The 14,218-nt window shown below is 33.1% G+C and overlaps 1 protein-coding gene across 11 annotated transcripts in view; it reads left to right on the forward strand.

Annotated features, from left to right (window-relative positions):
- mbnl2 (muscleblind-like splicing regulator 2) overlaps positions 1-7,059 on the forward strand; it is an 81,901-nt gene extending 74,842 nt beyond the window's left edge. For 3 of the 11 annotated variants that reach the window (XM_081362502.1, XM_081362499.1, XM_081362505.1), the window contains exons 8-9: positions 3,575-3,697; positions 6,791-7,013. In XM_081362502.1, coding sequence (XP_081218628.1) covers positions 3,575-3,694 — 120 coding nt within the window. In that variant the 3' untranslated portion in view covers positions 3,695-3,697; positions 6,791-7,013. Of the gene's footprint in view, positions 1-3,574; positions 3,698-6,790 lie in introns of all 11 variants that reach the window. The other 8 variants (XM_081362504.1, XM_081362503.1, XM_081362506.1 and 5 more) reach the window with 4 other exon arrangements.
- Positions 7,060-14,218: the final 7,159 nt, after the last annotated feature.

Here is a 14,218-nt window from a genome sequence, read left to right on the forward strand (position 1 = left end):
CTCGTCACGTGAAACTGAACCTGTTTCCTGAGGGTCTCTCGCCAGACGGTTCAAGGCTCTTTAGCGCCACCTGGCAGGAGAATGAAGCACTGCACCTCACGTCTCTGCAGTCTTCAGTCTCGTTATTGAGCTTAAAATATGAAGTTCATACAATTTATTAATCGTACGATATCTTTCATAACCGATTAGGATTCAGCGCAACACAACTAATCTTGACACTGAACATGAACAGTGATTTGCAGCCTGTTTTTATTTGGATAATGCAAGAGGGACATGTTTGTGTGAAATTTTCACATTTGTCTGTGGTTTGGAAATGTACACTATTAATTTATTATAAATAATAACAATAAAAATATTTTTTTCAATATTTTAAATGTGTATATAATAATAATAATAACGATTATATTTATAAAAACAAAAATAATAGTGATAATAAATACTATTAAACTTTAATATTATTACAATAAATATTTAAATGTCTGTAGTAGTAATTGTAAATGTAAAAAAAAAAAAAAATATTATAAAACTATTAAATATTTGTAAAATAAATATTATAATCTTAGTAGTAATACCGGTAGTTATAAATTTAAAGCAATGTTATTATTAAATTATTAAAATTTATTTCAAATCATTATTAATAATAATATTATTAATATTAAATAATACTTTAAATGTCAAAACCACTGACAAATAAATGTGAAAATTGAAAACAGAGATATTATTAATAACAACAGCAATAATAAGGATGTTTACAATAATAATTTCATTAATGATTATGTATTTGTATATATTGTATACATTTTTATATCAGTCATTTTATTATATATTGTTATTTTATCTAATATTAATTTTATTTCAAAATATTTCAGATTCAGATTATTGAATTATCTTGACTTATTTCCACGTCGAACAGAATTTTCAACAAGAAAAATGTGATTTGATGTTGAAAAGACACCAGAAATATAAATTAAGAAAATAAAGTCAATTTAAATTCTACGTTGGCTTGATGCGTCTATCCGAAACGAGTTGAGACTCGTGATGTTTGATTTAATGGAGGTTTTCAGAGCCGAGGAAGGAACACAGAGGCCTTTTCTCTGGTGTGTGTTTGCGTCAGTCTCAGAGCCAGACAGACAGAACCAGCAGCGTCCGCTGAGTCATCGCCGCGAGCGCTAATCTCACACATGAGTTTAATTATGCAGCGAGAGAGGCGTAAACAAGCGCTTGACTGCTGCACACACACAGCTTTGAGGTGACGACTTCAGCTTGAGGCCGATGAACGCAGGTCACGTCATAATCTACTGAACTGAGGCTGTGTTCGGACTGGCACACTAACTCACTGCTTACTACACAGTGCACACTGACTACTAGATTCTGAGAATAGTGTGTGAAATAGGATGCAATATGCAGCAAATAATGTTTCAGAGTAGTTGTCACATGACAAACATTGAATATTAATTCAGCACAGCCGGCCTTACGATAAAATGTGCTTTTTTAATGTGAAAATGTCCTATTTACATCCTCGGTCTCGATCTAACCCATAAAAATTCTGTTTGTTGGTGTAAAGTCAAGTTGATTCGGTGAAATTAAATCATGTTTTTCACTTAAAGTGAAATGTAAAAAAATTACATTTTTAAATGTAAAAGTGTATAATGTGCTTTTTTTTCATCATGTAACATATGGTTATGTGCATTAACTAGCTTGAATCAAATAAAAAAAATAATGATCATGTTTGAATTAAATTGACTAAATTAGGTTAGCTAATTTTAAGGGTTTCGGTAACAGGAATGCTTCAATTATATATAGGTAAAATAACTAATTAAATGAGTTTTCCAAAATGTCACAAATTTTTGGTAGATTATGCCCTACGTATTACATAAATATATATTTTGTCAGCATAAAAAAGTCGTTGATATGTTAATAGATCTGAATCTGAATCAACTCTATTAGCCGAGTATTAGCATTACATGATTAATAGTTTAAAAAAGTTTGCGATCTCGATTCAAACACCCACGCGATCTTATTCCTGAATGACAATGATTTGTCTGTGTCTATATATCACACCGGAACAATTAAATCTGTCATATATAAAACAGTCTTTTTTGCCAAACAGTTTCATTATTTCTGTGCTACGCATATTCATATTAGCAAAGAAGCGCTGGGATAAAAGTTTATAGTTGAGATATAAACACTGATGTCTACGGAAGCGACCAAAATAGAGCAAATCTCCTTTAGAAAGTCACATGACACTTCAAATAACAACTGTAGCGATTACAGTGATTGTCATTGAATCGTTCATTCTATAGATTCATTCAATAGATTCATTCAATAGATTCATTCAATAAATTTATTCGATATTCATTCAATAGATTCTTTCAATAGATTCATTCATTAGATTCATTCAATAGATTCATTCAATAGACTCTTTCAATAGATTCATTCAATAGATTCTTTCAATCGATTCTTTCAATCGATTCTTTCAATAGATTCATTCAATAGATTCATTCAATAGATTCATTCGATATTCATTCAATAGATTCTTTCAATAGATTCATTCATTAGATTCATTCAATAGATTCATTCAATAGACTCATTCAATAGACTCTTTCAATAGATTCATTCAATAGATTCTTTCAATAGATTCATTCAATAGATTCTTCCAATAGATTCATTCAATATTCATTCAATAGATTCATTCAATAGACTCATTCAAAAAACACTTATTCATCCAGTTGTGAAACAAGTTAAGTGTTTTTGAGTGAGTCATTGAATCATTCACTCAACCTGATTTAAAAAAAAGAATTTATTCAGATTAAATAAACATTTTAAATAGACTTTTGTCTGAACCTCTAGTAAATTACATGTTAATTTGTTTAGTTGTCTTTTTTTAGAATCGTGTAAAAAAAAAATCGTGATTCTTTAACAAGCTCTACCAAGTATGCGAAACATACAAGGAATTTGTCGAGGCGTCTCGCGTGTGTATGCAGTGTATTATAATAGTTGCAGATACCAAATACAGTGCATAAATTATTAAATATAATAACAGTGCACTTAATTACGGTTCTACACAAGAGAGAATATAGAGATAGCGTGAGTGTAGAAGTCAGATGGTATTTAAGCTATTCTGAAATAATATATGGTTTTATTTGTCAAGAGAATAGGATATTTCATATGACTGACTGCATCGTAATTATAATCAGACGTTTTAGATACGTTAGTATGAAGCGCACGTTCTCCCTAATCTGATTGGTCGACATCACAAGACTGTAATCGTTGAGGGAATTTATCATTATTATGGCACTATCCTCTTTTCCAAGCTCTGTTGAAGCATTGATCTCTGTTTGCACCACTGAATCATCATTATATTCCTGCTTTGATATCTGTATTGTTTAAAGCGCTGTATAAATAAAAATGACTTGATTTGACTTGATCGGGAAAACATGCCGTTAGAGATTAAAAGTGCCATTTCTGTGCTACTAACAAGTGTTCTCGGAAACACAGCTAGACTGTACTTCACCCTAACATGTATATGTGTACTTCTAAAAGTGTTACATTAATAATTATTCCCCGCCTCCAGTTCACTCACGCTGAATTCTACTACACGCAGATGAAACGTCACATGGAGCGCGTTGCATTGTGGGAGTCAGTATCCCAAGCAGTGTCCTCAGATGCGTACATCAGGTTTCAGCAGATGTAGTAGGTAATGCGGGAATTTCATGCATACTATTCACAGTATACACACTGCATACTGCAACATAGTAGGACCTCTAATCCGAACACACAGCTTACACACACACTGATTTCAGTGCTCTTGAGTTATGCTAGGTCAAATATGATATCTGGGTATTCCATGCATACAGAAAATATGATAGGAAATATAAGTGTGATAGTATGCCATTACGAACACAGCCTGAGACTTTTGTTCTGACGTGCCAAGAGCGATGTGGAGAGTCCACGGGTCGCTGAGAGCTGTATTTGTAGGGCACTAGCGCCCCCTCCTGGACAGAGAGAGGAGCCACGGAGATTTATTTCCTCAAGCTTATTTAAATGGAAAACTTTAATCTAATATCAACCTTTTTATTTACTTGCGTGCATTTAGCAATTACTTGATATTAAAATAATGTTTGTGACCATGTAGGTTAAAGAAAAATCATGAGTTTTAGTGGCTTTTAATTCTTGGCTGTTGAATATATATTTTACAGCAATATAGAATAATATATAAAACAGATATTTAATATTTAAAGGTCTATAGAATCAAACATTTATATTATATAATGTATGTATTATTTTAATAATGTATATTTACATTGATGATAAATTACAAAACTTTAGACAATACACATTTACAAATTTAAAAAATCAAATATTTACTTTCTATAGTGCATGTACTATTTTAATAATGTATATTTACATTATTAATATAATGTTTTTTTTTTAAAGTATTTTAAAAAACTTTTTTTAAATGGATATGCACGTTTAAAATGTAAAGCTTTAGATATCTATATTAATATTATTTATGTAATGTATTTAATGTATATTTTCATTATTAATATAATGATATTTTAAAAATAGGTATTACAAATATATTTAAAAACTTCAGATATGCTCGTTTACATTCTATTTTTTATGTATTATTTCAATGAAGTATATTTACATTATTAATATAATGGTATTTTTTTTAAGTATTAAATATATATATATATATATATATATATATATATATAATTTTTTTAATGTATATGCACATTTAAAATGTAAAGCTTTAGATTTCTATATTAATATTATTTATTTAATGTATCTAAAAAGTATTTAAAAAAAATTTATATATATATATTTCTAAATAGTTATGCACATTTAAAATTTAAAGCTAGATTTCTATATTAATATTATTTATGTAATGTATTTAATGTATATTTGCATTATTAATATAATTATATTTTAAAAATAGGTATTAAAAATACATTTAAAAAAACTTCTGATATGCTCGTTTACATTTTATTATGTATGTATTATTTCAATAAAGTATATTACATTATTAATGTAATGGTGTTTTTTTAAGTATTAAAAATATTTAAAAAATGTAAAAATCAGATATGCACATTTAAACTTTAAAGCTCTAGAATTCTTTATTTATGTTATGTAATGTATTTTTTTTATAGTGTATATTTACATTAATATAGTGATATTTACTGTTGCTAAAACATATTTGTTATAACTGTAATTGTTTACAATATTATTAATAATTACATATATATACAGTATATATATCCTAGCTCCCTCTGATTATTAATAGCAATGTTTTTTCAGTGCGTCTAACGTTGGTACTTCATTTATTACAAACTAGGACGTAAAACAGCTAGTCAGATTGCTCATGGGGTCTGAAATAAATGACATTATAGCAGCTAAACCTGGCTTACATCACATCCAATATCATGATCCAACACAGAGTCGCTGTTCTTTACATTGTCATTGTCTCATAGCTTGCATGTGAACCCTCTCTGGCCTTGCTTTCCCATCATGCCGTGGTGCAGCCGGCTGTCACACTGCCTTTACCTCACAACGCTGACTGTGTTTCATGGTGACTTTACACATTTGGTGAAGCTTGATCACACTGCGCTTTTACTGTTGGCTTGGGCTGCTTTAATAAAACATTTCAGGATGTTTTGAATCCAGGCAAAAGATTAGCGATACGACCCACACACTTTTCCGAGTGCCGGTTGGGTAACTAGACCAGTCATTAAATATTTTTGATCATATATGATGTTGTTTGAGGCATTTCCATGGGTTTACATTACTCCCACGTGCATGCATGCAGAATAATTAAAAATCTGCAGAAAAATACTTTAAAATATTGTCCTGTGACCCGATTCCCACCTCTAATAAATGCCGTTATATAACCGGATGAAGTGAACGAGACTGTATCCACAGTGTGAGACGGAGACCTGGCTGTGTTCTGACTCGCATACTAGCATACCACTCTATTCATGCAGTATGCGACACATCATTTTTTTTTGTATGCATCGATTAGCCTGTCAAAGTTTACATTTTTAACACAAAATTGTATTAAAATAGCATGGAAGCTATATATGCAAACGTTTTTTTGAAAGAAATTAATTCTTTTATTCAGCGAGGATGCATCAAATTGATCAAAAGCCACAGTAAAAGCCATTTATAACATTACTCCATTTCAAATCCTGTTCTTTTGAACTTTCAATCCAGCAAAGAATCGTGAAAAAAGCATAAGCTTATGTTAGAATGATCTCTGAGGGATCATGTGACACTGAAAACGTGAAAATTCAGCTTTGATCACGGGATATAAATTACACGTTACTATTTATTCGCTGTTTTAAATTGGAATAATATTTCACAATTTTTACTGTATTTTTGATCAAATAAATGCAGCATTGCTGAGCAGAAGAGACTCTTTCAAAAATATATTAACACATTTAATGGAAGTGTACATTGTGGGTTTTTTTGTATTATTATTGAACAAATATTCATCAACAGAAGCATGCAAATAAGACCAAGTCCTTTGCATTTGCTGCGTTTTGCACCTGAAAAGGCGAAATCTTTTTTTAATATGTATTTTTGAGTCTCTACAGTGCAAACACTACATTAATAAATAGCATGCACATCCCTCGCTCATGTCGCATCGGCATCATCTCTCTCTCTCTCTCTCTACACGGACTCCTTTAAACAGTGTCACGTAGCCTATGAGTCCTTAAGATGGATGATGATGTGTGATGGGCCGTTACTGATACTCAGATGCTGTTTTGTGTTTGTCTTCCTGCAGATCATCTTGAAGTAATCCACCGGAGAGGAACGGGGTGTCAGGAAGCTGCTTTGAGAAACCCAAAAAGATCCCCGTGTAAATACGACCTGCCCTCCCCGATAGAACTACAGCAACCTGCATGATACAGCGTAAACACATTAGCAAGCCACAACACACACACAACACACACACACACCGTATACCTGTTATGCTCAGAAAAGTGACTCAACCGGTTTCTTAATTCAAAAACAAAAGATATAAAAAACGAAACAAGAAAATATATATGAATATATATATATATAAATATATGTCAATGTACAGCACGTTTCATAGAGGCATAAGTGAGATTCATCCGAATGATCGTCACCAGTCAGATGATAATAATGTGTATTTTTCTCCCATGGTTGTTTTTAAATGAAAAACAAATGCACAATGTTCACCCTGAGCGGATGACAAGCTCAAACACACACACACACACACACACACACTCGGTTTGCACTGTCAGAAATAGTGCTTAATAATAAGTGCTTGATTGTCTTGAACGGGAGGACGTCTCCTGCAGAGTTTGTCTTAACATCCCCATGACCCTCCGGATAGGGGAAAGAGGGGTTGCTTGGTTTTTATTTTTTATTTGATTAATTCTTTTTCTTGTTTTAATACACCGAATGTCACATGGCGGACAAAAAGAAGATTGTCTACTGGTCAAAAATGCGCCTCCCTCCGGTTTCTCCCTCTTGGACTTGAGCTTGATCCGTCTTCGCAAGCGGAAATGATTCGTTTTTTGTTTTGTTTTTCATCCCCCCAGTGGCCAAAGAAAGGTTTACTGCGTGAGAAGTGCGAATGTGGCAAACCACGTGCCATGCAACCACCTTTCTGTCTCTGCTAAAGGACTGTGTTTTACTCCTTGCTTTACTTGTTTTTAAGTGGACGGTGAATGATTTGGATGTGTCCGTGGGAACACTGGCCATCAGGGAGTCGACTCCGGCTTCTATCCCGTGCCAAGGGCTTTCATTAAACTGGAGAGCTGCTGTAAAACTAACTCGTACACGAGACGGACTTCTCCAGTTTGCCTGTTCGTTGTCCCAATCACACGGTGCCCAGCGAACGGACGAGGAGGAGGAGGAGGAGGGGGCGCGAAGCGTCGGAAGTAGACCGTCCCTGACGCGACGTCTGCGCTCTCGCCGATAATCCTGTTTTATTTGATAAACAGTTTAGAAGTGCCTAAGAAATCTATTTTACACAGCAAGCATCTTGAGAAGATGACTTTATGTGGGGTCGGGGGTTATGAAAACACTCAAGCTAAAGCTCCCGGAATCACCAATTTGGACGGAAAAGAGACGAGAGACACGTAGACGTAAATGCATTTCATACACACACGTCATCATCATGGTCTGTTTCATTCACACACACACACACACACACACACACACATGGTGCGAGACTGAATCGGTAGAATGTTGATCCTGTTGACATCGGAAATGTAAAGGACGAGCTAAATGTCTGTAACGTCGCGTGACGTTTGAGTTTGGTGGACGATTGTGTTCTTAAATGTCAGGACTTGTCCGTTCTGTCGTTTTCTTACTAAACTGCATCGTTTCATGTGTTTTTTTAGTTGTTGTCCTGGGATAAAGTGCACACAGCCTGATTTCTGAGGGGCGAAAAGCGTGTGTTTGTGCACCGATGTGAGCGTGTGCATGCCTGCGTTACCCATCCAATCAGAAACATCATGTCTTTTCATGGTGCTCAATTAACACAGACAATCCACAGAGAGACGTTTGGTTTCGCAGGAATATGGCACTGGTCTTAGCATTTTTATTTTCCTTTTATTTTTTGTATTAGGGCTTTTTTTTTTTGTCCAAAAGTTACAGTTTTAATGTAATTTTTGAAGTGGAAAGTGATTTAAATATATTTTATCGTCATTCTGTTTTGTTAAATGCTAGAACACGGAAACAATGGTGTAACCTATTTTAAAAATGAATGTAATTTATTAAGCCGGGCTTGGCTTTCGCGCGGGCGTCCTCCAAAGCGACGGCGGCCTCGGCCAATCAGGAGCCGCTTCGAGATCTCGCGTTCGGGACGTCGCGGCGCAAGCGCAGGCCGGGCTGTTAGAACTGCTTGTGTTATGTAAAAAAAAAATACAAATATGTTTATTGTATAGGTAATGTTTTACCAAAAAAAAAAAAAAAAAAAGCTAAAATAGAAAAAAAAAAAAAAAGTAAAAAATTAAATAAAATAAAAATTCTCAGTAGTATGATAGTTATTTCATAATAATATTAAGTTGTTGCTGTGGCAACCCTAAAGTTGCGATACTAAATTTTGGTATTTTTGTAAATGATGTAATTGTTAAGTTGATTCTTTTCTTTCGTTTTTTCTTTCTTTTAGAGCACTGCAAAAGGTTAGATTGTAAAGCAGATATCGGAAACATTTCCTTGTTTATGTCGAGATTATATTACCAGGAGATTTCTCCGTAGCATTTAACAGTGTAACGTTTAAGATAGTAGTAAATACTCACCAGTTACAATAGCGTGACGTAACTTAAGAAACGTTTAACCCGCGCCCCCCTTTTTTTAATTGACAAAGGATCTCAAGTACTTGTGAAGATCGGTTTTTTTTTTATTATTATTATTATTATTTATGAGTTGTCCTGGTTTGTCCAACAACCCAACGATTGCACTTTGATTTCCTGTAACTTGTAAGGATGTTCATTTCAAAACTGATGCACAGTGAATATGGTATATGGCGACATAAATCAATGATGGTTGTTTAATGGCTTTAGTTGAACCGGAGAGCTAAATATTCAGTACGCATCTTGCATGGTATTTTATGTCAAATTAAGAAGTTATTTTCAATTTAACCTGAGAAGATACAAAAAAAAAAAAAAGAAATGTATTGAATGTTTCTATCTACACTATAGAGAAAAGAGAAAAAAAATCTGCACATGTGATGAAAGTGACGGATGTTGTTGATTTTTGGGATTTCTGACTCCCCAGATGAATTGTGGGACACAAAAATTGTTGACTGACGGTGATAAAAAGCACTTTGGAATCAGTTGATAAACTGAGCAGACACAGCGTATCCAAACACTTTGCCTTACCTTTAGTCCATTGTTTTTAAGCTTTTGTGTTTCAGAGCTATTAATATGTACTAGGGTGTCAACAGGTCTACTGAATTTACTTCTCACCTCCATCTATATATGAATATACTATACCTATAACTAAGACATGTAAGAGTTTATTATTATTATTATTATTTGGGAGCGTCGTCACCGAGAGGCCGGAAGGTTTGACGGTGTTGATGCTCTTCAGCGCCCCGCTCCTGTTTTCAGTGGGATTGTGGGTATTTTTTTACGCTGTGCTGCTTGACTTCCATCAGTGATGCAGTAGCCCATCGACACGTTCACAGAGATAATAATAATACCAGAAGAAAATTATAAACCAAGCCCTCTTTGGATGATTATTAGTTTTCATGTAACCATTTTTAAATGTTTTATTTGTGCATATATATATTATGTGCTATTTTATGTCATATAGTCAAATGTTTTTTGGTTCCAGAAAAATAGTGTAAAATCTATTGAGACAAAATGAATAAAGAAAGAGAAAAAGGATTTGGATTGTGTGCGTTATTGTATTTGCATGATCATCTGCGATGACAGGGTTTTGCATGCGTTGAGAGAGAAAAATTAATATACATCTCTGCATTTTTGTCCTTTTCTAATCTAAACATGTTTAAATCAAGATGCATTTACTAGAGATGCAAGATGCATCTCAATGTGACGTGAGTTTATGCTTAAAACAAGAACAAATATCTGTCAATTAGTTTTGAAAAGTTCACATTGAATTAAGTTTTTGAAATACATTTTTATTTTAAACAAACATTTTGATCAATTTCACAGAAAACAAGACGTCATATTTGATGTGCTTTTGCATCTCTAATAAATGCATCTTGATGTAAGAATCTTTATACAGTTGCACTGGAAAACAAGTCAAAAACACTGAGGAAGATCATGATTTATTATAAAAAATGTTTGCATTTTGATCAGAAGGCGATGCAAGCTACTTGAAATGAATGAAAATATAATGGATATGTGTTGGAAGATATGCTTTCAGACTCTTAAGTGTTGCTTAGACATATTAACATATTGTGTTCTCTTAAATTTATCCCTTACGTTTTCTTTACTTGGATTTAAAGAAGTCTTTATAAAATATTAAATTTACCTTCATAAAACCTGCAGCAACCCTGAACAAGTACCATGAAATGAAATGGCTAACACAGTTTCCATCGTCTTTTGGCACAGAAGGGAAATGCATCAAACTAATTGAAATTTTCTGTCTCCCAGTTGTCTTTTTACTGATAAAATTGTGTGTAACGGAAATACTATGCTAAATGAATATTGTGATCATAATAGTATTATCATCTGATTCCACCCTTTTAACATGATATTTAAAACTGAGTGATCTTGTAGTAATTGTGTTACTCTTATACCAACCTTCCAACCCTGTTTACATACTTTTCTGATGCTTTTATGGTCCTTTTTTAAGTACATTGATTTTAATTGCTTGGAAAATATCTGTGTTGCACTGAAGAATAAAAGTCACACAGGATTGGAAAGTCATTAGAGAACAACTGGGCTAAAGACGCTTTTGACTTTATTCTCGTTTAAACCACTAGATGGCACAAAAATTCAGCTCAGCACTTTTATTAAAAAATGATTTTCTGTGTTGAAAATCCAGCTTTTAATGTTGTTTATGTGTCTATGTGGTGTTTTTAATAAGCTTTAACATATGCAAAAATCATAAGTCGACAGCATTGCTGAGTATTTTCTCCTTAAAACTGCAGTGAACCAAAGACAGTCTCAAAAACACGCTTTGAAATCGCTGGTGTTTCTGACGTCACAAACTACCTTGTAACCAATCAGATCAACGTGTGATCGTCAGCCAGTGGATCTCTGAGTGGAGGCGGGGCTCATTTGCATATTCATAGGATATTTATAGAATTTGGCTGATCTCAGACAGCAAAAGTTGATTCTGTGCTAATTTGATATAATATTTAATGTTTTTAAAAAATGTTGTAGATTTAAGTAGCAAATGGGAATAGCTAAAGTTATTGAAAATATTTTGAAACAAAGGTCTTGTTAATGATTTTCAGATAAAGCATCAGGTTTCAAGAATATGTAAAAGTATGGTATTTATGGTAAAAGGCGCCGCTGCTATCGAGGCGAAAGACACAATAATTAACATGATTATAAACAGCCGACTGACTTTTCCATTTGTTTACATGAGATGGTTTGATGGTAGATATCATATATTAAGTCTGGTGTCCACCTTAGAGATAATCATATTTCTAATGAAACCAACATATTTTAAAAAAAATATTAATCATATCATATAATAATTGCTACTACCGTATTGCAAATCTATATTAAATGATTATGGGATCACATTCAATGCTTTCAAAGTCTTTATTTTTTAAAATATTTTTTTCTTCTGTATTTTTAAAATGCAAATATTTTAACAGGGGCGATTCTAGGATTTTAATTTTAGGGGGGCTCAGCCCCCAATGAGGGTATGATGTAAAAAAAAAAAAAAGTTAGTTTATGGTCTAATGCTCATTATTAAGTAGTTTCATTCATTCATCCAGTAACATGAATATGGCACGGTTTTATAATCGCTGAGGTACCGAATGTGAGGTAGTTAGGGGGATTCGGGGGCATGCTCCCCCGAGAAAATTTTGATTTCTCTGATCTACATATGTGCATTTTAAGATGTTTTGAAGGCCAAAAAAATTGGATGACAATAGCTTTAAAACCATGTGCGGGCAGCTGTTTATTTCTCACCTCATCAGCATCACACTCTTTTTCTCTTTGTTTTTATCTTGCTCTGTCTTTTCCACTCCTAAAGCTGAGCTTTGACTGATATAGGCTTTTTATTTTTGTCTGTCAGTGAAGAAAGTAAACATAGGGTCAACTGATAGGTTGATTTATGAATCATTCTCAGACAAAGCTACCAGGAAAGCTAGGTAACTAAGTCCATCTACAATGAAATATAAATTATTTATTTTATTTTTTAAGCTTTGTAATCAACAATACGGTTGGTTATTCATCAAGTCACCCCGTGAAAATCTATTTAATTTCAAATCATTTAACTAACCAGCTAAACGTGTATTAATGTAACTGTCTATTGGCAATATGATTAATCTGTTCTATATTTATTTCTATTTATTAAAAATAACAACATGAATTATCAATTTGCCACTTCTATAAATCAAGTGCTTAAAAGAAAACCACAAATCCCTTTACTCTACTCTTACTCTAATATATGTATACACTTCTACTGATTCATTATTATATTTATATTTTATTATATTATTATTATATTATTATATATTATATTAATTATTATACATTATTATATATTATATATATATATACATTATTATATTATATATATATACAAAACTATATTTATTAATACAAAACAAAATAACTCCACATGATGTTTCTCTCTCTGGGCCATCTAGTGCTTTCAGACAATGATGTGTGTCTTTAATCATTTCTGTGCATGGCAGCATAATGTAATGCCGAAATACAAAATAATATGTTTTAAAGTTTAAAAAGTAAATTAAAATAAATCATGATCGTTTTCTAAAGTATGTTTTCATGGGTGTTAATCGCTTCATTTTTGTTTTGTAGAAAAAAACAACTATCACACTGATAAGGGCTGAAGGTGAACGCAGCGAAACGTATTGGTATTGGATGAGAAACCGAACCGTCCCGTGTTGCTCTCAATGCTCCAGTAACATTACATTATGTAAACTGCAATGCATAAATGACAAAGAACTGCACCGATGCAGATGTAATATCATAGCAATCTATCAATAAATGCACTCACGACACACCTTGTACTCTCTGATGTTCGCTCTGCTCGGCGCCCCTGCAGATTGAAAAATGCGCTAAATCCAAGCAGACTCAGATAAGGGGAGGAGCCGAAACTTTTTAAAGGGGACTGAAGCGATAAAAAATATATTAATCAAATATTTTTTAGGGGGGCTGGGCAGAAGTTTAGGGGGGCTGAAGCCCCCCTAAAAAGGGCCTCGTGACGCCCCTGTATTTTAATGACAGTATATTTATTGAAGAATAATGATTTTTATTTTACTTGTCAAAATAAACCTAAAATAGCACAAACTTTGCTGAAGTGATTGTTTTGAACAAGTATTAACTTGAAACACATATCGTTGTTATAAAGTATAGTGTCTTTTGCCCTGTGCTGTTTTGTACCCTGTGTGTCTGTCGCCACCTCGTACATTTATACGATTTTGAAACAAAATAAACCACTTTTATGATGATTTATACCCTGTGAACTGCTGATGCTTTATACATCTGATGTAACTCGAGCCTTTCTTATGAAAGCTGAATTCCTTGACATGTGGAGATGGATCATTTATGAAGAGGTA

The sequence above is a fragment of the Scardinius erythrophthalmus genome (genome assembly GCF_964197995.2).
Source record: "Scardinius erythrophthalmus genome assembly, chromosome: 3".
NCBI classification, from domain to species: domain Eukaryota; kingdom Metazoa; phylum Chordata; class Actinopteri; order Cypriniformes; family Leuciscidae; genus Scardinius; species Scardinius erythrophthalmus.